This window comes from Ovis aries, chromosome 6, assembly GCF_016772045.2.
Source record: "Ovis aries strain OAR_USU_Benz2616 breed Rambouillet chromosome 6, ARS-UI_Ramb_v3.0, whole genome shotgun sequence".
Lineage (NCBI taxonomy): Eukaryota > Metazoa > Chordata > Mammalia > Artiodactyla > Bovidae > Ovis > Ovis aries.
Window position 1 is genome coordinate 89,665,590 of NC_056059.1, and position 25,968 is coordinate 89,691,557.

At 39.9% G+C, this 25,968-nt stretch overlaps 1 protein-coding gene and 1 long non-coding RNA gene across 4 annotated transcripts; one reads left to right on the forward strand and one right to left on the reverse strand.

The window, feature by feature from the left end:
- Window positions 1-3,283: 3,283 nt before the first annotated feature.
- Window positions 3,284-23,886, reverse strand: LOC132659966 (uncharacterized). Of its 3 annotated transcripts, none has more exons than XR_009601067.1 (4): window positions 23,573-23,886; window positions 8,812-8,981; window positions 5,833-6,689; window positions 3,284-4,051 (listed from the first exon to the last, which is right to left on the reverse strand). It is a non-coding gene; the product is annotated as an uncharacterized LOC132659966 (long non-coding RNA). The 3 variants fall into 3 exon arrangements; XR_009601066.1 differs by having other exon boundaries at window positions 3,284-4,062; XR_009601065.1 differs by having other exon boundaries at window positions 3,284-6,689.
- Window positions 23,778-25,037, forward strand: CXCL1 (chemokine (C-X-C motif) ligand 1 (melanoma growth stimulating activity, alpha)). Its single transcript, NM_001009358.1, is given in 4 exon segments — window positions 23,778-23,891; window positions 23,975-24,098; window positions 24,206-24,289; window positions 25,022-25,037. Coding segments are annotated over 4 exon segments (312 nt in total). The 5' UTR covers window positions 23,778-23,803.
- The last annotated feature ends 931 nt before the right edge of the window (window positions 25,038-25,968 follow it).

Sequence of the window (25,968 nt, forward strand, 5' to 3'; positions counted from 1 at the left end):
TAGACTGCTAAGAGAAAATGGAGAATGCCTTATTCAGTCTTCTTGAGGTGGGGGAAGTGAGGAGGCTTTGAGATATCAAACTCCTTAAACAGACACTGGGCTTCCCAGGTGGCACAAGGAGTAAAGAATCCACCTGCCAATGCAGGAAAAGCAAGAAACTTGGGTTCAATCCCTGGGTTTGGAAGATCCCCTGGAGGAGGGCATGGCAACCCACTCCATATTCTTGCCTAGAGAATCCTATGGACAGAGGATCCTGGCAGGCTACAGGGTCTCAAAGAGTTGGACACGACTGAAGAAATTTAGCACAAATAGATACCATTTACAGAGGTTTATAAAGTATTTCAGAGTATCATCTAACTTTTCATATCCACTTTGCATGCTAGGTAATATGATTCCCATCTTAGAGTTGTGGTAACAGTCTCAGAAAGACTGAGTCCCTCAAGACCACTTTGCTGAAGTCTGAGCAGGTCAGACTTCCAACTCTGTGCTCTTGCTTTCATGGTGGGCTGCCTCTCACACAAGCACATTTTTCAGAGAGGAACTGACCCCAGAACCAGCTCTTGGAGGTAGTCCAGGTATTTGCCAAGGGGAACAAGGAAGGATGAAACAGTCACAACATGACAAAATAAAAAAGACACATGACCATTAGGTCCTCAGCATGTTTATCATTCTGCAGAACTAGAGTGCCCACAGTCTTCCAACTAGTTTCACTCATTTGGTGCTTTTCATATTTGGTCCACTTGTGCACCTTCACCCAAATTATCTTCAAGGTCCAAAGTCCTTAGCACAGTCCACAAGGATGTGCTATACTCACTTCCCCTCTATGCCTTAGTTTCCTCATTTATGAACTGGGGATGAATGTCTAATTCATAGATTATTGTGGGGACTAAACAGATGCTGTATGTGAACATTTGGCCTAACTCCTCTTATGTAGTCTGTACTTAAAAATTAGCAACTATTATAAATAACTATTATTTCTGTCTAATTCATAGATTATTGTGGGGACTAAACAGATGATGTATGCGAACATTTGGCCTAACTCCTCTTATGCAGCCTGTATTTAAAAATTAGTAACTATTATAAATAACTATTATTATTTCTATCAATATTGCTCTTGATATACAATTCCAGTCAGCTTGGAGTGCTGAGTAAGGCATTTAACAGAGTGATTCTTGGTGATAATTATCAGAACAAAAAAACACAAAAAACAGTTGTAAGAGCAACATGTTTCTCAAGCTAAATGAACTTTGGGAGAAGATACACTGGAAATGAGATGTTCATAGTTAAATACTTTTTTTTTTTTTTTTTTGCCCGTTTTTCTTTTACTATCTGGTTCAAAAACATAGATAGTTGGATTCAGTAATTCCTAAGTATGACTCAAAGGGCCAAAGGACCAAAACAATTTTATAAAGTCCTCCAGTTCTGGAGCCTTGTTAAAACTCCCTTCAGAATCACCGTGGCTAACCAGCCTGAGAATACTTTCAAGCTGCCGCCTTTATCAGCAATGGTGCTGAGAGAGGGCTTTCCTGGCAGGAAGTCTCAATCAGGTAACAATTTACTGTAGCTGCCTGCTGTTCAAACATTCATGGAGTGATAAAGATTGAATGGACTTGAACTTTTTTCTTTCTTTTTTTTTTTTCTGACAGGAATTAGTTAGCAGAAAATATCCACAAACTAAGTGCTTACTACAGTCATAGACCCTATCAACAAACAAAACCACCAAAGGGTATTTCGCTCTGGAATATTCTTTTGCAATTTTTTCCTTTTAAAGCCTTTGTGGTAAAAAATACTTCCTCTTGAGTGCAAGGAGTATTGAGGTTTTAGTTGGTTATAAAGATATACTTATATTTTTTATCATTATAAAAGGAAATGAATGCATGCTCACTGTAGATAACATAGAAATACAGAGGAAATAAGGAGAAATTTTTTTAATGTAATTTCACTACTCACAGATGCTGTTTCTATTTTGCAAAATATTAGTTATTTGATATTGTTATGAGGTAAACTGCTAATTTTCAATAAAATACTATTGTACACAATCATAAAAGGAAGACAATAACTACTTCATCATGTTGAAATTTGTTAGGAAGTATTCTTATTTCAATTTGGGGTAATAAAAGTGAAGAGTCTAAGCTACTCCATTTTGTTAACAGAAAACTCCATTTTGTAAGGTTCCGGGAAAGGAGCCTTTGGAAATCCCCTGACCTCACCTCACCACCCACGAGCCAATTGGACCCCAGACCAGAATCTCCTGACTTAACGTTCAGGAACTTGTAGTCTACCTAGGTAATAGAGACCAATCAAAAACCAACACACAACCCTTTGAAAGAAAATGATCAATCAGACGTCCCCCTACCTAGAAATTCTTTTTTTTTTTTTGAACACTCCCTATATAAGCAATGTAATCCAAAACTCGGGGCTCCTCCTTATAGCCGCTGCGTCGGTAATGGTGGGAGCCCCAGCTCAAGCTTGGTAATAAAAACTCTCTTGCTTTTGCATCGGATATCAGCTCCCTGGTGATCATTGGGAGATTTTGCAGCTTGGGCATAACAAAAATAAGTTTTTACATGGCTAGGGAAATAATAGGCAATGGCACCCCACTCCAGTACTCTTGCCTGAAAAATCCCATGGGTGGAGAAGCCTGGTAGGCTGCAGTCCATGGGGTCACTAAGAGTCAGACACGACTGAGCGACTTCACTTTCACGCATTGGAGAAGGAAATGGCAACCCACTCCAGTGTTCTTGCCTGGAGAATCCCAGGGACGGGGGAGCCTGGTGGGCTGCTATCTATGGGGTCGCACAGAGTCGGACATGACTGAAGTGACTTAGCAGTAGCAGTAGCAGGAAAATAATAAACCTATGTGATCTGGCATTGATTTATATATAAATGGGGTAACGCCTGTGGCTCAGATAATTGGTAAAGAATCTGCCTGCAATGTGGGAGACCTGAGTTTGATCCCTGGGTCAGGAGGATCCCCAGAGAAGGGAATGGCAACCCACTTCAGTATTCTTGCCTGAAGAATTCCAGGGACAGAGGATGACTTGCAGTCCATGGGTGTGCAAAGAGTAGGACACAACTAAGTGACTAATACTTTCACTTCACTTTCACTTTCACTATATATACATACATGCAGACTGTGTATGCATGTATTCAGTGTTAGACACACATGCGTAAAATAAGTTTACATTACAATACTTATGTTGCAGGAAGGGGGACCCCTTCCAGGGCACGAATCTGGGCTCTTGTCTAACACTCAGAGATGAATTGTCCAAGGAGACACATCTGCTGACAAAGCAAGAGATTTTATTGGGAAAAGGCAGCCGAGTAGAGAGCAGTAGGGTAAGAGAACCCAGGAGAACAGCTCTACCTCGTGGCTCACAGTCTCGGGTTTTATGGTGATGGGATTAGTTTCTGAGTGGTCTTTGGCCAATCATTCTAATTCAGACTCTTTCCTGGTGGCGCACGCAATGGTCAGCCAAGATGGATGCTAGCGAGAGGGATTCTGGGAAGTGGACAGACACGCAGGGTCTCTTTTCAACCTTTCCCAAACTCTTCTGGTTGGTGGTGGCTTATTAGTTCCGTATTTCTTATCAGGATCTCATGTCATAAAACAACTCATACAAATGGTTACTATGGTGCCTGGTCAGGGTGGGTGGTTTCAATTTGTGTGCTTCCCCTAACACTTATACTTGTTTTGTACAAGTATTGTATTTTGATGTTTTATTTTCTATACTTCTCACCAAACTCAGGTTTGGCTGCTTACTGCTCAAAAGCCAATATTTGAGAGTTGAGTGTTGGTTGGAAAAGGAAAGGTTGCTTCATTCAAGAGTCTGACAACCTGTGGAGAAGGTGAACTTGTGTTCAAAAACCAGCTCTGAAGATTCTAAAGGGAGGAGGAATCCTTTGAGGAAGGAGGTCAAAGTCTTCATTATCTTCCCCTGTGTGCAGACTTTCTTCCAGTTGGTCAGTGGTGAGTTAGCATGGTGGTGTTCCAGGAATCTTGGATTCAATATGAAGTTACCAGCCTCCTACTGGGTGGGGGCCTTAGTTCCTGCAGAAGAACTCAAAGGTATATATATATTACTTGAAGAGGAACCAGGACCCTGCCCCATGACTGCACTATTGTTTCTTGACTGCTCCTCCTTTGTTTCTGCATCCCCTCCCATGCCCATAAACACTTGTTGGAATCTGACCTTTGGAACTCAGGGAAGGTCTAGGAGGCTGAATGAAACCTATTTCCCACAAACAAGAGTCAGGGGCACAGAAAGGATTTGTGCTTTGGAGGGCCCCATAACATCTTGCTCTTTCAAACCCCTATCCTATTTTATCCACTTAAAAAAATGTTGATCACAAGCCTATAAAGTGATTTCATAATCCAGTGATGGATCATAACTTGTAGTTTAAAAACATTGTCTAGATCTTTGATTAAACAGTCAAGTTTTAACATTCCGCACTAATTTGTTCTTCTCAAGGTGCTTGACAAGTCAGTAGGGTCAAGAAAGCTCAGAATCAGCAGGACTGTTAAATCTCCTTGCCTCGTCTGCCTTCAATCTCTGTCTCCAGGCCTGATCTGGTGATGAAGTCTTTGGGAATACCATGAAAGTGAAAGTATTAGTCTAGTCATTTGTCATGTCCAACTCTTTGCAACTGCATGGACTGTAGCCCGCTAGGCTTCTCTGTCCATGGAATTCTCCAGGCAAGGATGTTGGAGTGGGTTGTATTCCTTCTCCATGGGATCTTACCAACCCAAGGATCGAACATGGGTCTCCTGCACTGTAGGCAAATACTTTACATCTGAGCCACCAGAGAAGGCCATGAGAATGCCAATATTTGAGAGGAAGATGTGACACCAAGTAGGTCATTTTCTGTATTGTAGAGATTCTATGTCCTTTACAGCTTCTACTTATATTCCTTGCCCATTCTGCTTCAGCCACATGCATCTTGGTTTGGGGACCTAATGCAAACTGAATTGAGGGCCAAAAGTACCAACTTTCTAGAACATGTTGGGAAAGAAGCAAAGACATTCACTGAATTTAATTAGTGGTTTCATACTTATTTCTTCATCCTGTGTGATTCTTCTTTATCCTTGTGGTTGCTGGTTTTAACCCAGCAAGCTTCTGAATAAGACAGTCTGGGTTACAGCTTTTGACTCTGTGGGACCCTGAGTCTCCTCAGTTTTCTCATCCGCCAACCAAGGGCAGTAATGTCTACCCCACAGGACTCTGGAAAGGACCAAATCTCACTTATAATAGAAACCATTCCAGGCCTGAGTCAAAATTGGAACTTAGTAAGTAAAAACTACTTTTCTTCCCTTTCTTTGGAGTTTTACCCCCAGAGCACATATCATTTGCAAATAGTGGTGGCCGCAATCCTTGAACTAAGAAGCAACCCATTAAGAATGTGGTCAACAAGCTGTAACTGCCACCGCCCCCGCACCCCCCGCCCCCCGCCCGGACACACACACAGAACCATAACCCAAAATTTGAGTGCAGATAACCTGTTAATATGATAGGCACAAGTTCTATTTTTCCTTTGTGGTAACAACTAAAAGAAAATCAAATAATAAAACCACAGTGTTTATCAACCAGCATATCTACAAGATTATAAAATCCACAGGACATCTGATGATTGGGAATCTGGCTTAACTGTCTATTTAGTAAAGAAAGCAAGGTAAAGGAATAAACTTTGGATATAACTTTGTCAAATATTTATTTCTTTGCTGAGGCAGACATAAAAAAGAGATTATGGTATTATTAGCCTGTGTGGTGGTGAGAGATAGTAAACTTGAAAGGAGGGTGGTAAATGAGCTGCCTGGGGACAATTAGCTCTTACTTATCAGCTGTTTGGGGAAAGAGTCTTCTTTTTCTGGTAATTCTAGGGATGATGATAGGATCTGCTGGGCAAAAAGAAGTAAAGCAATTTATGTACACTCTCATTAGAATTACAACCGGACCGCACTGTGATTATTTATCTGTTTTCCTTTTTTAGATTAAGGAGTAAGGGTCATGTCCATTAACCTCTCTTCATTCCCACTTCCAGAAAAATGCCTGACTGTGTTGGTGCTAAATAAATGATTGTCAGATATTTACTACATGGATGAAATAATAACCCAGTTAGTACTATTGTATAATGGTGCAGCTGGGTGCTAGATAAGGCACCTTGCCAGTAGAGAGTTGGCTGAATGTTAAAGACTCTCTTCCCAACTCCTGACCTTGTTAACCTCAGAGATTTCACCAAACCATCCAGAGACATCATAACACACTCATGCATTTGCCCAGTAAATGACTTATAAAATTTTTTTGTTAGTTGCATTTATAACTGTTAGAGAATCTGTTAAGAGTTCCCCTCATCTGTCCATCTACATGATTCAATAACACACAGATGCTATAATATGTGCTCATTGGACATTATTGATTGCTGATATTCACATTTGATGCATAACATAAATGTATGTAACATACATATATGTAATATACACATATTTAAAATATAGCAAAGCCATGCTTTCTCTACATTTGCCATTATTTCCACCATACCTAGTTGGGTCTCATGTTTCTTTAATACAGTCAACCACTTCAGAAGTGTCAATCAATGAACTAGCTAGATTATACAGTAGCAGAGCCACCTTTTGAAATAAGTATCATTCAGAATCCTCTGTCTCCAAGATCACCTGAGTATATGGAAGAAGCCTGGAAAGGAAAAATAAAAGCAAAAATATTTCTGGATAAAAAATTAGAAAATATGAACACTGGAAAATACCATGGACATTATTCTCAATGTCAAGTTTTTATGATGAGTTGTAATTTTCTTAGTTAAAATTTTTTTGCTATGCATGCTATTTTCTTTTGCAATGTATTTACAGTCATCTTCTGACTTCCTAAGCTTTGTTTCCATTAATACCTTAATGTCATAATGATGATTTCATTTCCAAAATAAACTTCTTATGTAATTCTTTCTAAGAAAAGTTTTCTCATTTTCTTATTCTTTTGCAATTTTGGCAATCCTATTGTCATTTATTTAGTGAGTACTATTTTCAGAAAGCTTAGGAAACAATTTTAAGAAAATAGAGATAAAAAGAAATTTACAAAAATATTCTTAAAAACCAATAAACCTCAAAAAAAAATCCCTGCCAAAGGTTAATATATTGAAGTTTTTAGTGTTAACTGAATGATTTTGAATATTTATAGACTGATCATAACATCATATAATCATGTCACTGACAGAAAAATAAATGATCTATGATTGCAGACTTTGACTGTGTGGACCACAACAAACTCTGGAAAATTCTTAAAGAGATGGGAATACCAGACCACCTGACCTGCCTCTTGAGAAATCTGTATGCAGGTCAGGAGGCAACAGTTAGAACTGGATATGGAAGAACAGACTGGTTCTATATCAGGAAAGGAGTACTCAAAGCTGTATATTGTCCCCCTGCTTATTTAACTTATATGCAGAGTACATCATGAGAAATGCTGGGCTGGATGAAGCACAAGCTGGGATCAAGATTGCTGGAAGAAATATCAACAACCTCAGATATGCAGATGACATCACCCTTATGGCAGAAAGAGAAGAACTAAAGAGCCTCTTGATGAAAGTGAAAGAGGAGAGTGAAAAAGCTGGCTTAAAACTCAACATTCAGAAAACTAAGATCATGGCATCTGGTCCCATCACTTCATGGGAAATAGATGGGGAGACAGTGTAAACAGTGACGGACTTCATTTTTCTGGGCTCCAAAATCACTGCAGATGGTGACTCTAGCCATGAAATTAAAAGACACTTGCTCCTTGGAAGAAAAGCTATGACCAACTTGGACAGCATATGAAAAAGCAGAGACATTACTTTGCCGACAAAAGTCCATCTAGTCAAGGCTATGGTTTTTCCAGTAGTCATGTATGGATGTGAGAGTAGACCATAAAGAAAACTGAACGCTGAAGAGTTGATGCTTTTGAATGTGGTGCTGGAGAAGACTCTTGAGAGTCCCTTGGACTGCAAGGAAATCCAACCAGTCAATCCTAAAGGAAATCAGTCCTGAATATTCATTGGAAGGACCAATACTGAAGCTGAAACTCCAATACTTGGGCCACCTGATGTGAAGAACTCACTCCTTGGAAAAGGCCCTGATGCTGAGAAAGATTGAAGGCAGGAGGAGAAGGGGATGACAGAAGATGAGATGGTTGGATGGCATCACTGACTCAATGCACATGAGTTTGAATAAACTCCTGGAGTTGGTAATGGACAGGGAGGCCTGACGTGCTGTAGTCCATGGGGTGGCAAAGAATCAGACACTACAGAGCAACTGAGCTGAACTGAACTGAACTGAACCATTGCAGAAGAAAATAGACAAGCTATAAAAAGAATTTTATTTTAGAAGTTGGACTTTATCCAGCTTTATATCTCCTACTACTACACCTATCACTATCTTATAAACAAATTGAATAAGAAAGTATATGGAATAAATAGCTATTATCCACTCACTTCCTACCCAGACCTTGTAACTTTAAGTACCTGGATCCTCCCATTTACCATCAGGCCAATGGCGCATAAAGGCCAAGCATACTCCTCTTCTATTTGTAGCAATTAATCAGGATCTCCCTTGCTGTATTCTTTTTTTTTTTTTTTTTTTGTCATACTGTGCTTCATGAGGGATCTTCCCTGACAAGGAGAACCCATGCCCCCTACCTTTGGAACATAAAATCTTAACCACTGGACTGACAAGGAAGTCTTTTTGCTATATTCTTGACATTGCTCCCACTTTGTTCCAGATCTGAGCAGCTCAAGCCCTCTGACTCTGAACTTATTGATGGGTCTTACCTGTGTTCTTTGGACTTGATGGCAGACCTTGGGCTCAGGACTTTCTCCGGTCTTTGGTTGAGACTCATTTCTCTGGCTGCCCCAGCTCTTTCACTGGAATACAAACTCTGGCCCGTCCTGGTTTGGCAAATGTCCAGAGTGGCTAAACTCAAAGGCTGAGTGGTCAAATGCTGAGTGAACAAATCAGGTAAAAGCAAGTAAGAAAATCTAGGCTGTTGCAACCATTTAAGGACAGTTTCCTGGTGTCCTGCTCTCAGGGATAGTGGCCTAAAACCTTCTATTCATGCATTATTTCAGCAAACATTTACTGAATGTTTAGTATGAGTATGGACCCAACTCACATTGGAGATGGGGATAGAAAGAGAAAAAGGTATGATAGTTTTATTGGAGAGCACAGAGCACAGCATGGGAGCTTGTGAACCAGTGGTCCCCACAGTGTGATCTGTATTCAGGGCCAAGGTAAACACTTAGATGAACTGTGAGATTTCTGATGGAGAGGACATTTGAAATGGCTCCTGAGTGACTGGTGTCTGGGCCATGCTTGTCCTCCTGCTCTCTATGCATCCCGGCCTTGATGATAAACTCCAGGTTACAATGAAGACCTGGCACAACAAAATAACTAAATAAATATTAAAGAAAATAAGGGGAGTCAGATACTCCCTCCTCTGAGTTCCTATAAACTTCTATACAGTGCTATCACAGACCCCCAGGCAACTCTTTGTTATACTTCCATAGACTGAGTTTGGTAGTGGGAGAGTAGTGGGACAGTACTGATTTTGGTAGTGGGAGTGTCTATTTTTGTTTTTGTTTTGTTTTTCTCATCTTTGCAAACTAATTTAGAGCCTAGTTTAGTTCCTAGGTGGCACTGTTGGTAAAGAACATGCTTGCCAATGCAGGAGATGCAAGTGATATGGGTTCGATCTCTGGGTTGGGAAGACCCCCTGGAGGAGGAAATGGCAACCCACTCCAGTTTTCTCTTTTAGAAAATTTCACAGACAGAGGAGCTTCAGGCTATAGTCCATGCGGTCATGAAAGAGTCAGACATAACTGAGCATACGCGTACGTATGAATGAAAGACAAATGTTGAAGAGATAAATGAATAGACAGAATAAATGCAGTGAATAGGAAAATGCAATGAATAGAATAGAACTGTGATGAGTTCGCAGTGCTCAGCAGACTAGCATCTGTTTAGGCAAATTTGCTGTGGGTCCCCTATGTAAAAAGCAATGAGGTTTTCCTTTCATTTCGTTTTTCTTCTTGCCAGAGAACATGGCTTTGTGACCATGGAGAGTGTTGTCTCTGACCTCTACCATCCAGAAGGTACACGTATCAGTGTGCATCCCAGACTGGGATTTCAAGACATGAAGTCACAAGCAGCATTCTCTTCGTCTGGCCATTCTGGCTGTTAGGAGCTTGTCTTAAGGGGTCCCAGTCCATAAGTGGCCTTTGTTGTCTCAGTCTTCATTGCTTTCTCAAGCACTGGAAAAGTCCCATTCCAGTAGCACCTGCCTCCTGCCACAGATTAATGCATCTATAGTTGAAGGCTTCTCATGTTTCCATGAATGACCAGAGACACTGTTTCCATTAAATAAATTAAAAAAATTTATCTATTTATTTGGCTGTGACTGTCTTAGCTGTGGCATGCCGGTTTTTTTGTTGAAGCATGCAGGTTTCTCTCTAGTTGCTGCGTATAGGCTTAGTTACCCCTCAGCAGGTGGGATCTTAGTTCCCTGACTGGGGATGGAATCTATGTCCCCTGAATTGCAAGGAAGATTCTTAACCACTGGACCACAAGGGAAGTCCCTTCACTACATAGTTCTTACCACCTGTAACAAGCAAAGCCTCCTCTTTCTTAGGCTAACTGGGAATTAATTTTCTGGATCTTGTGAGGGCAGCAACCATTTTTTTTTCCCACTGTATTGTGGGATGCCTCTTGTTTCCCTGGTTAAGCCATAAAAAGGGTTATTGGTCTGAGTCACTATTAAGATTACTATACCCCACTCATCAATGGCCAGATGATGGATCTTTCGAATTAGGAAAGCTTCCATATTTGAAGAAAGAATTTTTTGACTGCTCTAAGCCTAAGCAATTGTCTTACCCTACAGAGGCCATATTATAAATGGATATAAAGAAGTGCAATATAACGACTAGCCTTAAGACCCCTTTGCTGCTGCTAAGTTGCTTCAGTCGTGTCCGACTCTGTTCGACCCCATAGACGGCAGCCCATCAGGCTCCCCCATCCCTGGGATTCTCCAGGCAAGAACACTGGAGTGGGTTGCCATTTCCTTCTCTAATCCATGAAAGTGAAAATTGAAAGTGAAAGTCGCTCAGTCATGCCAGACTCTTAGCAACCCCATGGACTGCAGCCTATCAGGCTCCTCCATCCGTGGGAGTTTCCAGACAAGAGTACTGGAGTGGCCTGCCATTGCCTTCTCCAAAGACCCCTTTAACAAGATGAAACAAACAAACAAATGAACAGAAAATGGAATATTTCTCAGCCATAAAAAAGAAATCAAATCGTGCAATTTGCAGAGATGTGCAGGGGCCTAGAGACTGTTATACAGAATGAAATAAGTCTGAAAGAAAAAAGCAAGTATCATATAATATTGCTTATATGTGGAATCTGGAAAAAATGATAAAGATGAACTTATTTGCAAAGCCAAAATAGAAACATAGAGAATGGATGTATGGATACTGGGTGTGGGGAAGGACTACTAGGATGAATTGGGAGTTTGGGATTGACACATTCACAATACCAAGTATAAAGTAGATAATTAATAAGAGCCTACTATATAGTATAGGGAACCCTGCTCAGTGCTTTTGGGTGACCTAAATGGGAAGGAAATACAAAAAAGAGGGGCTATATGTATACATATGGCTGATTCAATTTGCTGAACAGAAGAAACTCACACAACATTGTAAAGCAACTGCACTTAAAAATTAATAAAAAAAAGAAAGTTTTGCTATGTTTAATTGAACGATAAAATTTCATTGACTATCTAGATCATTTCCAAATAAAATAAAATATAGACACATTGATTATTAAACCTAAGTTTGTCCACTTTTGGCTTCTCATGACAGAAAAACTAAAGATATTTAGTTTTTAATGATCATATCTTCTGCTACATTTTAAAACATTGTTATATTGTGAGGAAATGTATCCTACTAAAAAATGAAAAACATATTCACAAAATGCTGGTATTGTTTTTGCTGTTCAGTCACTCAGTCATGTCCAGCTCTTTGCGACCCCATGGACTGCAGCACACCAGGCTTCCCTGTCCTTCAGCATCTTCCGGAGCTTGCTCAAACTCACATCCATTGAGTCAGTGATGCCATCCAACAATCTCATCCTCCATCGTCCCATTCTTTTCCTGCCTTCAATCTTTCCCAGCATCAGGGTCTTTTCCAATGAGTCAGCTCTTTGCCTCAGGTGACCAAAGTATCGGAGCTTCGGCCTCAGCATCAGTCCCTCCAGTGAACTTTCAGAATTGATTTCCTTTAGGATTGCCTGGTTATATTTCCTTACAATCCAAGGGACTCTCAAGAATCCTCTCTAACATCACAGTTCAAAAGCATCAAATTCTTTGACACTCAGCTTTGCTTACGGTCCAACTCTCATATCCATAAACGACTACTGGAAAAACCATAGCTTTGACTATATGGACCTATAATGACTTAACAGTTCACAACTGGTCACTTCTTAGTTTTAACTAGAAATCAAGTTAGATAAATGTTAAGAATTCTAATTAATATATATAATTAAAACTACTACTAATAGAAATATTATAATAAAGGAAACACTTCCATATACAGAAAAAATAAGATGTATTTTGGGTAAGAAAAGCTATGAAAACTTAAGATACATTTTGTTGAAGAAAATAAAGTAACTTTGTCCTAAAGCTGATTATTTTAGAATGGGAAAGAGAACAAGAGAGAAACTAAAGTGAACATACAGTTATAGAAATTTTGTAAAATAAAAGAATCTTAGGAAAGGAATTTTATGTGTGATCAGACTGGGTAAGATTAAATGGATTTATTATAAGAGTTTTAAACATAAACTTTAATGTCAATAGCATATTTATACAAAATTGGAACTTAATTTTCTTTCATTTTCTTTTCTTGTTAAGAGTACAAAGTTTTCTTCGATTATTACTCTTTTCTTGAAAGATATTGTAAAAGAATTTCTTTTATCTTTTAAATTGACCTGCCTAGAAAACAAAGAATTTGTGTCTTTTCATAATAATTTCCTATGATTCTTGTTATCTTTATCATTGGTCTTTGATTACCTAAGTAAACCAAGTCTGCTCAATAGTAAAAGAGCTAAGTTTTGCTCAGAATTATGTAGCCTTCTGCATTCGCCTTTGAAATCTTTTATTGTTATTTTGGTTAAATGGATAAGTAGGTACTGTTTCATAATGATCTATGATTCCTTTTAATCAAGTGTATGAAATCTTTCATATTTTGACACACTTCCTCAAATCAAATTCTAAATAATTTTTTTTTACCTCAAACTAACTTGGGATTTTCCAGAGGGCCCCTGGAAAATTTTAAAAGATTTGTTTTCTCTTAATATAACAATAGAGAAGGAGAATAAGAGAGAGAAAAATGTTACATTAATTAGGCTCATTTGGTGCATTAAACTACATGGAAAACTTCTTAGCTTATATTGTATGGGTGAATGTTAATATGCTAATATCTGCTCTAGTAATTATATGAAATTCCAAAAAATTTGATACATTCTGATTTAATGTTACTGTAATTCTTATTATCTTAAAATGTTGAGTGTCACAGAAATAACTAAATTTCTTTGTCAATTGCGTTGCAATAAACTTTCATCTGATCTTTAAACCATTGTAATTTTAAGCCTTTTGTCATTTATACACAGTTACTCTTTTACTCTGATTCTTTTGCAGAAGTATTTCTGCTTCAAAGAAATTCATAGAAAGGACCCTGACAAGTACTCTAGAATACAGGTTTCTGATGTATTTAAGAATATACCACTGAACTGGGTAAGAAATTACAGAATTGTAAAACAAACAAACAAAAAAAACTGATGGCTTCATAAAACTGCTAACAAAATATCAAGACTGAAGAGAATTAATTATTTGGGGCTGAATGAACTGACAAGGATGATTATAATTTTTATGACTTAAAAATTATTGCTAGTTCTTTAATCTCTTGTTTTCCAGATGTAAAGAAACCTTTCCTCTAAACTATCTATGACTTATGGAAATTTAGTAAAATATCCTTTTATGAACAAAGATAAAACAAATTTTTTTCCTATATGATTCCTCCGGAATTAAGTGACTTTTAGGGAGTATTCTTATTTTCATGGTAATGTGGTTATTAGCATAAATTCACTAAGATTCTAGTCTCTGGCTTTGACTGGAATGTTATGTTTGGGAGAGATATACATATATAGACTAAAGGGAATTACCAGGTTGTGCTAGTGGTTAAGAACCCACCTGCCAATGCAGGAGATACAAGAGATAAGAGTTCAGTCCCTGAGTCAGGAATATCCCTTGGAGGAGGGCATAGCAACCCACTCCAGTATTCTTGCCTAGAGGATCCAATGGAGAGCGGCGCCTGGTAGGCTACAACCCATAGGACTGCAAAGAGTCAGACAAGACTGAAGCGACTTAGCATACACACACATACATAGACTTAGCATACACACACATACATACACATACAAGATATGACCAGACAGCTTTAAGAAAATAAGGTTGACTTTACAGAGCCAATAAACCTTCTTGGAAAAATCTGTCTGGCACTTTCTTGAAGGGTTCACAGCAGCTTTACCAGGTAAGTAAAGTATTTACCTCCTGAAAAATCTGTATGCAAGTTAAGAAGCAACAATTAGAACCAGGCATGGAACAACAGATTGATTCTAAATTGGAACTGGGAAAGGGATATGTCAAGGCTGCATATTGTCATCCTGCTTATTTTAATTATATGCAGAGTACATCATGCAAAATGCCGGGCGGGGTGAAGTACAAGCTAGAATCAGGATTGCCAGGAGAAATATCAATAACCTCAGACACACAGATGACACCACTGCTATGGCAGAAAGCAAAGAACTAAAGAGCCTCTTGATGAAAGTGAAAGAGGAGAGTGAAAAAGCTGGCTTAAAACTCCCAACACTGCATGGCAAATAGATGGGGAAACAATGGAAACAGTGAGAGACTTTATTTTGGGGAGCTCCAAAATCACTGTGGATGGTGACTGTAGCCATAAAATTAAAAGACACCTGCTCCTTGGAAGAAAAGCTATGACCAACCTAGATAGCATATTAAAAAGCAGAGACATTACTTTGCTGACTAAGGTCCCTCTAGTCAAAGCTATTGTTTTCCCAGTAGTCATGTATGGATGTGAGAGTTACACCATAAAGAAAGCTGAAGGCTGAAGAAATTACGATTTTGAACCATGGTGTTGGAGAAGACTCTTGAGAGTCCCTTGGACTGCAAGGAGATCCAACCAGTCCATCCTAAAGGAAATCAGTCTTGAATATTCATTGGAAGGACTGATGCTGAAGCAGAAACTGCAATACGTTGGCTACCTGATGAGAAGAACTGACTCATTTGAAAAGACCCTGATGCTGGGAAAGATTGAAGGCAAGAGGAGAAGGGGATGAGAGAGGATGAGATGGTTGGATGGCATCACAACTCAATGGACATGAGTTTGAGCAAAGTCCAGGGGCTGGTGATGGACAGGGAGGCCTGGTGTACTCAGTCCATGGGGTCAGACATGACTGAGCAACTGAACTTAACTGAAGGAAGGAAACTCCCTGGCAGGTGCAGGAACCTCAGGATATTTGGGGGACCGACATAAAAGAGGAATAGGCATTGAAACTTGATAGCAACTCTTTGGCTTGACTTCCTAGCTTCAAAAGGATTTCTAAAGGTCCAGTCTGAGATTCCTTATGAAAAGTTCCAGCAAAGCAAACATAAAAGAGCTTATATGGCTGGTCACTATTCTTGCTGAACTTATGTAATAACTAGGTCAAATGTATTGAGACTAGATTTAATTTGCAAACAAATTAGTCTTATTGTTGCTATCTTTGATTAAAAAAATGGAATGTTTACAGAGAGAAAGATTATGTTTCAGTGATACACCTTTATGGATATTAGATTCTAGTTCTGTTAATTACCTTTGAGATTTTGTTTTCTATCTGTGAACTGGATCCTGAATTCTTCTATTAATAGTTTCCTCCAATACCTGGCTTCAGCTGTCTAAACTAGCATTTCCAACTTTTCTCCTAAACTTATGACTTGAAATCATTAAGAAATAAAATTGCCCTTTTCCCAAAGCCGTGTAAAGGAGTTCCCTGGTGGTCCAGTGGTTAGGACTCAGGGCTTTCACTGCCGCCAAGTTCCGTCTTTGGTTGGGATAATAAGATCCTAAAACCCTCATGGCACAACTGGGAGAAAAAAAAAAAAAGCAAAGCTATGAGAACTAAAGTTGGATAACTTGACATAAACGTCATAGAAATCATAACAGCTCACAAATAAACAGTCTTCTTGCCTGTTGCTTTGTGTGCCACTTAGAAAGATCACCACAGACATTTAAACTGTAAACCAGGGAAATCGGTCACGTTGTCACTGCCTTTCCCCTACCTATCTGAAGGTGCTTTGAGCCTGGCATCTAGAAATATTCTCAACTGGCTATCGTCAAAACTCAGAGATGGGTTTACAATTGCTGCAATCATAACTGTTGTTTCTTTCTTTTGTTTCCATATTAATGCCTTACTAATTACCTGATTTCTCACACAATATAGACTTAACTTTGGGATCCCAGCTACCATCACCATCACCTAAAATGAGAAATATATTTGATTGAACTGATGCATTTTCAACACTAGGAGATTAACTGGCATATTGATTATTTTAAATTAAAGTTCCTTAAGAAACAGCTGGTGCTAGAAGAACACTCTGACCCTCCTTTGTCCTTGTGAAAGCAGGAAATAAATTTCCCATGTGAAAGATACTCTTCCTGTACCAGGAGAAAAAACGGACATCCTTGACATGAGAGACAGAGAATTTAGGGCCAAGAAAGATTAATAAATAAACTACTTCTTCACTAATATACTACCCCAGGCCCAAACCCCTTTGTCTTATCAATTCTTCACAAATGGATTTCTATTTTGCCTAAAAGTTATAAACTGAGCTTTTCTTGTAGCTCATCGCTAAAGAATCTGCTTGGTGATACAAGAGACTCGGGTTCATTCCCAGGATTGGGAAGATCCCTTGGAGAAGGAAATGGCAACTCACTCCAGTATTCTTGCCTGGGAAATCTCGTGGAGAGGAACCTAGTGGGCTACTACAGTCCATGGGACCCCAAAGAGTCAGATATGACTTAATGACTGCTGCTGCTGCTAAGTCACTTCAGTAGTGTCCGACTCTGTGCGACCCCATAGACGGCAGCCCACCAGGCTCCCCATCCCTGGGATTCTCCAGGCAAGAACACTGGAGTGGGTTGCCATTTACTAAACAACAACAAAAAACTGTCTGTTTTGGTCACTTATTTGAGTCTTATATTTTTGTGGGATTCCTGTATGTATGAAATTAAATTTGTTTTTCTCCTGTTCATCTATCTTATATCAGCTTAATTATTAGGCCAACTAAAGAACCAGGAAGAGAAGACAAGATACATTCTCCTCCCCTATACCTTGATGCTGGTACACACTAATGCCATTGTCCTATAGAGACAGATGGATCCAGAAATTTAATGCCATGTTCAGACATCTTTGTTTTTCTCCCCCAAGAGCGAGAGTCATTACATCAGATGAGATCATTGTAGAATACACAGAGACAGAGGTTGAGAGGGAATAAGTTCTCACAGCAAGCTAGGGGTAAAGTGACACTGCCCTTATTTTCCTGACAGTTAGTTTTCAGGATGGAGCAGCATCTTAGCCAAGGTATTCCCACCAAAAAGCTGAACCTGAGTCATCAGCCTACAATGCAGGCAGATTTATTGGGGGAAATATTCCTTATGTATGGAACTGGAGAATTTGGAAAAGCAAAATAGAAAAGGAGAGTGTGGGCAATCAGGGTTTAATCCTGTTGGGGAACCTTTGAGAAGTTATGCAGAATATCTGCCTGAAACATGAGAAAGGGGGAAATATTTATTGACTGCCTGCTGATCCCTATTGGGCAAGAGATTTTTTTTTATTGTGGTGATAAAGAAAGCTTGGTGCAGAGTGTAGAGCAGAAGTGAGGAAATATAAGTTTATACCTGTTTGCAGCCAGTTGCTGCAGCAATGACTGGGGTAGAACAGCAGACCTCCAAGATGTGAGCATTCTGGATTTTACTAATGGTAAGTTTCAACAATTGCAGGGTTGGTAGAATTTTACCGTTGAAGCTTCCATTTTAAAATTCATTTCATTTATTTAAGAGTTGTGGCTTCCAGGGGGTTTAAAGACCGTGCATTAAAACCTGGTCTTCAACTTTTACAAAAGTTAATTGGCTTAAAGAGGTACTTGTTCAAACAAGAAAATGAATTTGTTTATTGTACTAGACTAAGCATTCCTTTGCTTATAAATATTTCTGCATTTGGGTTGATAAGGATCTCATGAATTCAAGTGGCATATGGAGGAGAAAAATAACAACCACAAAGAAATTTTTTTACTTCATTTCCAAAAACAAGTGATTTTGATTGTCATTCCCAGAAGACAAATTCTGTACGATTTATAAATGCTGGCTACCTCTTGATGTGCTTCATTTACTTTACCCTTTTTGTGTTTTTTTTTTGGCAGCTCCTATAGATAAACTGGAGTCCCACTTTCCCTGAACACATTCATTTACGTCAGTTCTGGGTTGGGTCCAGAGACCATTACAGCAAACACTTACTGTTTTCATCAGTTACAAGAAATAGATGAGAGATTTGGACCGCATGATTAATGCTGAAGACAAACTTTTTAAGTCAATGAAACATGATGAAGTGTCAAAAATGAGACAGCAGATATTCTGGATTTCCACATTTAAGCAAATATGAACTCAGCAAAAAATTTAATTCCCTTTCTAGGAAGCTACCAGGTAAAGTATGCATATCTATTGATTTCATTGTAGCGGTATTCTAACGATTCTAATACTGTAGTGGTATCTAGAAAGATAAGTTTTTTTTAAAAAATAATCTTTTTATTTTGAAATAATTTTGAATTATAAATGTTGCAAAGATAATACAGCTTTGGGGTACCCTTCATTCATGTTTCCCTTGTTGTACCATTTTATATCCTTGTGGTACATTGGTCAAAGCTAAGAAACCAACATTGGCACATTACTACTAGTTTATTTGAATTTCAACAGTTTTCTTACTTATTGTCCTCTTTGAGTCCCAGGAGTCAATCCAGGTTACCACATTGCATTTAGTGGTCATGTCTATATTTTCCTCTGGTTTGTGATAGTTTCTCAGTTTTCCCAGTGTTCATGATCTTGAAATTTATGGAGAATGCTAGTCTGCTATTTAATAATCCTCAATTTAGGTTTGAAAAATGTTTTCCTTATGATCGAAAACCATGTGAACCTTTGGAAGGAATACCAAAGAGGTGAAGTGCCTTTCTCCTCACGTCATATCAGGGAGTCCATGATATCCACGTGACATCACACTGATGATAGTAACCTTCAATATAATTGTTTAGATAAGAAAATGTTTGCCAGATTTCTCTATGGTGAAGTTACTATTTTCACCAGAATTGGACACTTTAAGAAAATATTCCAGGCTAGATCAATGCCACAGGAGACAGTTAAGCTGTTAGTGAAACCAAAGTGTGGAGGTATCTTGTCATATACTGTGTTTGCATTTTAGAATAAGTAAATTTGAAACATTCAGCTAGTGGAATTATAAACAGATTTTTTTTAATCACTCCTCTCTGGAATTTTTTTTTTTTTTGGTTGCGCTGATTCTCCGTTGCTGCATGCAGGCTTTCTCAAGTTGCAGCAAGAGGGGCTCCTCTCTAGTTGCCGTGTATGGGCTGCTCATTTTGGTGGCTTCTCTTGTTGTGGAGCACAGGCTTAGTTACACCATAGCATGTGGAATCTTCCAGGACCAGAGGTCAAAGCCATGCCCCCTGCATTGGCTGGCATATTCTTAACCACGAGACCACCAAGGAAGTCCAAAAAATTATTTAGTTAATTAATTAAATAACTTTTTTTTTTTTTTTTTGGCCACATCACTTAGCATACAGGATCTTAGTTCCCTAGTCAGGGATGGAACCCATGTCCCCTGCATTGGAAGTGAAGTATTTTCACCACTGAACCACCAGGGAAATCCCCTGAAATTTTTAAATCATATATCACAGAGCATGTTATAATAGCACAATGGTTAAAAGTCATTTCTTCTGGGTTAGACTCCCCAAGTTTCAATATTTGGTGAACTTTGGGAAGTTCCTTAATCTCTTTGCACTTGCTTCCTTATTTGTAACCTTAAAAAGTACCACAAAGATTATAACAAATACGTTCACAGAGATGGTTGAAAGATTGAATGAGTCAATATTTGTATAACTCTTAGAAGAGAGCCTGGATTTTGGCACCAACTCATTGTGCTGCATCTTGGGGTGGGTACAGAGGCTTAGTAACTTGGCAATGGTATGTGACAATTAATAAATTAAACAGCCTCTTTCATATTCACCCAGAACCCTGTGTACTCTTATAACTTGTACCATGTTTGTTGAAGAAAAAAAGCAAATTTTCAGTGACTTGTTAAATCTGTGCTGTAGACAAAAGTTAAGAGAGATTAGAGGAAAAATAATCTCTTCATGCCTTTCTGACTTTTATAAACTTTAGAAACTGAGCCTGCATTACTTATAATTAGAAAACAAAACAACAGATTTTACAACTTTTAAAGACTAACTTTTGTATACCTGGCCTGTTTCCCATGAAATCCCTCAAAATAATTGATAACAAGGGAAGAAATAACACAAATTCCAATTATTCCTGAGCTTGTCACCATATTTTATAGCCTTTATATTGTTTTTCATTTTTAACGCTTAATACAAATATTATGACTCAGACCATTAGAATCTGCCCCAAATTCGGGAGACCTGGGTTCAGTCCCTGTGTTGGGAAGATCCTGTGGAGGAGGGCATGGCTACCCACTCCTGTATTCTTGCCTGGAGAATCCCATGGGCAGAGGAACCTGGAAGGCTACAGTCCATGCAGTCAAAGAGTTGGACAGACTGAACAACTTTCACTTTCAATACAAATGTTAATACTCCTTTAATGTCCCAGTGTCAGAATCATACTGAAAAACACTAGAATATTTTTAAAGACAGTTGTTCATTTTAATAAGACTTTTCCAATAAATAAGGTGAAGAGTATCGAATTCAAACTCTTCTAACAGATGAGGTGATTGAAAGTAAGGCTACAAAATAAATCAATGATAGGTCTGAAAAGTAGCAACAAAAAGCAAACAAGCAAAACCACCCAAATCCCATGTAAGTGCATCTCCTAGTAGAGTGTAACTGTGCATTCTTTTTGAAAAAACTAATACAGAAATTTTTTAAATATAAAAAGAAAAATTGAGATGTGAACATCTCCATTACTTTTTTTTATCGTAAAATTTAAAACAGATAGAGTTTGTGTTCAGGTTATATTGAAAAAAACTATTTCTATTTCATCTGTTTCACAAACATTTATAAGGCATTTATTTCCAGTCAACTCTCACACATATTAACTCACTTCTCATAACCACTGTGAGGTGAGCAAGGAAACGTTTAACAGTGTGTAGGTTCAGTTCAGTTCAGTTCAGTCGCTCAGTCATGTCTGATTCTTTGTGACCCCATGGACTGCAGCATACCAGGCTTCCCTGTCCATCACCATCTCCCAGAGTTTGCTCCAACACCACAGTTCAAAAGCAACAGTTCTTCGGTGCTCAGCTTTCTTTACAGTTCAACTCTCACGTTCATACATGACTACTGGAAAAAACATAGCTTTGACTATACAAAGCTTTGTTGACACAGTAATGTCTCTGCTTTTTAATATGCTGTCTAGGTTGGCCATAGCTTTTCTTCCAAGGAGTAAGCGTCTTTTAATTTCATGGCTGCAGTCACCATCTGCAGTGATTTTGGAGCCCCCCAAAGTACAGTCTGTCACTGTTTCCATTGTTCCCCCATCTATTTGCCTTGAAGTGACAGGACCGGATGCCATGATCTTCGTTTTCTGAATGTTGAGTTTTAAGCCAAATTTTTCCCTCTCCTCTTTCACTTTCATCAAGAGGCTCTTTAGTTCTTCTTTGCTTTCTGCCATATGGGTGGTGTCATCTGCATGTCGGAGGTTATCGAAATTTCTCCTGGCAGTCTTGATTCCAGCCTGTGCTTCATCGAGCCCACCATTTCACATGATGTACTCTGCATATAAGTTAAATAAGCACAATATACAGCCTTGTGTGTAGGTAACAGATAGCAGTGAAAGTGGCATCTCTGTAGGCTGGCTGGCTGTGGGATGTGAGTTATCACCCACTGAGTTGGGCTGCCCAGAGCCCTGTTCCTAGATGCCTGTCCCTAGGCCAGAGGCCACTTTTTTCTTCTTTTACCAGTCTCATAATATTCCACGTCTCCAGGAGGTCTGAATCTAACCTGGAGCTTTTGTTCAGTTGCTAAGTTGTGTCTAACTCTTTGCAGTCCCATGGACTGCAGCACTCCAGGCTTCCCTGTTCTTCACCATCTCCTAGAGTTTGCTCAAACTCATGTCCATTGAATCTATGGTGCCAACCAGCCATCTCATCCTCTAGTGCCCCTTCTCCTCCTGCCCTCAATCTTTCCCAGCATCAGTCTTTTCCAATGAGTCGGCTTTTTACATCAGGTGACCAAAGTATTGGAGCTTCAGCTTCAGTCCTTCCAGTTAATACTCTGGATTGATTTTCCTTAGAATTGACTGGTTTGATCTCCTTGCTATCCAAGGGACTCTCAAGAGTCTTCTCCAACACTATAGTTTAAAAGCATCTCAGCCAACCTGGAGAGCTACACTTAAACCTCTAGACTTCATGTTAGGTCAGTGCAAGAGCTCTAAAACTTCTGATGAAAAAATAGTAAAGGCATCAGGTGAAAAAACTGAAATTTCTCATCAGAAAAGAGAGACATCAGTATTTCAAGAAAAAGGAGGACCAACACTGATGTTCCCCCTTCAGTGAATGGAACAGGATGTTATGTGTATTTTCATGTTTATTTCATCCATGCACATCCGTGGTAGGGTGCTATGCTGCAGAAAGCATTCTTTTGTGTCCATGAGCTATTTTGTCAAAAGACAGACCAGAAGAGGAGACCCCGACCAGCTCGCCCACAGCTTCAGAGTGACCACCAATCCCATATTCTCAGACCAACTCTGAACCCTTCTTGGGTGGAAAAGGAGATCTACCTCGAATTTTGAAAGTTCCAGTGTTGCTAAGAGAATATTGAGTTGAGCAGGACACAAAATACTAGATCTTTTACAGCCCTCAACTTTCACTGAAATTAACCCAGAATTCAGCTTTTGACACTGATCCCAGTTCTCATGTATGAAAATAGAAAAATTGAGTATAGAGAGGCAGAAATATATAGAGGCAGAGGATAGATAACTAAACAAAATCTACCTGCTTTCTTCTCTTTAATTCCTCCCATCTGATGAGTAAAGAAAACCAAGTCTCCCTCTAAGACCATCTCCCCAATCCTGTGGGGGTCTCTCCCCAGTGTCCTCAGAGCTTTCCCCCTCCCTGCCCCGCGACCAGGGTGGCCTGAGACGCACAGCGCCCGTCTGGGCTGGAGCCCCAGCGTGGTGGAGGGAGACTCACCGTCGCGTGGAGATTTGGGTACGAGGATGACACTCTGAGTGCGCTGATTACGCGTGAGGCGGGCGTGGCCCCCTTCCTTCCGGACCGGGAATTTCCCTGGGCCCGGGGCTAGCAACTCCCTTCTGATCAGGATAAAAGGGGTTCACCCGGCTCGGGGAGCCACAGAGTCCGCTCAGCCCGCGCTCCCGCCAGCCTTCCCGCCGCAGACACAGACCGCCCGAGCTGAGACCCATGGCCCGAGCCGCGAACCCCGCCGCCCGGCTCCTCGGCGCCGCGATGCTGCTCCTGCTCCTGGTGGCCGCCGGCCGGCGCGCAGCAGGTGAGACCCGGATCCCCAGGGCGGGACGGGGACGGGCGAGTGCCCGTGAGGACAGCCCCTAACCCGCTCTGTCCTTCCCGCAGGGGCGCCCGTGGTCAACGAACTGCGCTGCCAGTGCCTGCAGACCGTGCAGGGGATTCACCTCAAGAACATGCAGAGCGTGAAGGTGACGCCCCCGGGCCCCCACTGCGGCCAAACCGAAGTCATGTAAGTGTCACCTCTGTTGCTGTCCTCGTCATCACCACCCACCGTGCCGATGCCCCCACCCCACCCCTCAAATGGGACCTCACGTAGATTCTTCCTTCTCTCTGCAGAGCCACTCTCAAGACTGGTCAGGAAGTGTGTCTCAACCCCGCCGCCCCCATGGTTAAGAAAATCATCGATAAGATGCTAAACCAGTGAGTTGTGGTTTTTATTCATCGTGTGACTAGAGTCATTCTGCCTGCTGAAAGTTATATCGGAGAAACCTAAGATTTAGCTGAAGGAATGAAAAAATCACTATTTCAGAATTAAATTTGCCATTAAGGTCATTAATCTGCTCTGGTGTCAGAAGGACATTGCCAATGCTTTCCATCATGGCCCTTGACTCTCCCCATTCAAATGAATGTGGGTTAAACTGCTTTCATTAAAATTCTCACTGGTGTTGGACAGTTTAGTTCAGTCAATCAGCGCTGTCCAACTCTTTGCAACCCCATGGACTGCAGCATGCCAGGCCTCCTTGTCCATCACCAACTCCCAGAGTTTACCCAAACTCATTTCCATTGAATCCGTGATGCCATCCAACCATTTCATCATTTGTCATCCCCTTCTTCTGGCTTCAATCTTTCCCAGCATCAGGGTCTTTTTGAATGAGTCAGCTCTTCCCATCAGGTGGCCGCAGTATTGGAACTTCAGCTTCAGCATCAAATAGAATTGGCTATTTGTAGCCAATAATACAGTGAATACTGCAGGCCTCACCTCCATTCCTAATAAGAGTATCAGAGCCTAGAGGCATCTGCCACACAGTATAGCAGGTGGCAGGCAGTAACCACTTGATGCCAGGCTGGGAAGACTGGACTCAGAAATCTCTGGAACCCAGGGAGAGGGAAAGGAGAAGAGCAGCTACTAAGGAAGACCTTTTCTTCTTGCAGGGCCAGCTCCAACTGACCAGGTGGAAAACAGAAGCTCTTGGATGGCTGTTCCAGAAGTAGACCCTGCCCCTACAGAAATCAAAGAAGGAAAAGAGGAATCACCAGCTCCTAAGGCCACCTGGATCAGGCTTAATATGTTTGAACATCTCTTAGGAGGGTTCTTCCACTTATTTATTTACTTATTTATTTATTTATATGTTGCTTGGGTTTCAAAGATTCTATGTTACTATTTACATGTGACATGGTTAAGGATGTGATCAAATCTACTTGCACATCCTATCATTATTGGTATTATTTATTTTATGAGAAAAAAGTTTATTTAGTCCTGATTCTTACTGAGTTTGAAGTAGGTTTGCAAATGTTTGCCAGTCATTAAATTAATATTTCTGAGGAGCCCACTTTATGCCAGCCCTTGTGGCAGAAACTGGAGGATCGAAACAGATAGTGAACTCATTGTCAGGTAGGGGGATGCATGTTTTTGTAAATGATTTTGTAAATGCATGTGTTTGTAAGTGTTTAAAAGAATGTTGGTTATCTACTGAAATGATTTCACAGTATGTGGTCAGCATTTCTCATGTTGAAACTTTAAGAGCTACAATGTTCTTAATACCCTTTGGACATGTTATGTCTTTCTTGTAAGGCACAATGCCTTGTTTCATGTTAATTACACAGTGCTTTTCTATGTCTGAGAAAAGAGAAGTTTAAATATTTATTGATGTTTCTACAAAGAACATGAAAATAAAATATTTCAAACTAAACACTGCTTATTTCATTTTTTCCTGAGGAAAATAATTCTACCTTTACTGGATAAATCTGATGATTTACATCAACGTTTCCTAGCTTCTTTTTCTCCTCTTGGACATTCATTTGCTACACAGATAAATCAAACTATAAGTTATACTTAATTTCATCTGCTGATAGCTGTCACACCCCTTGTCTCTTACCAA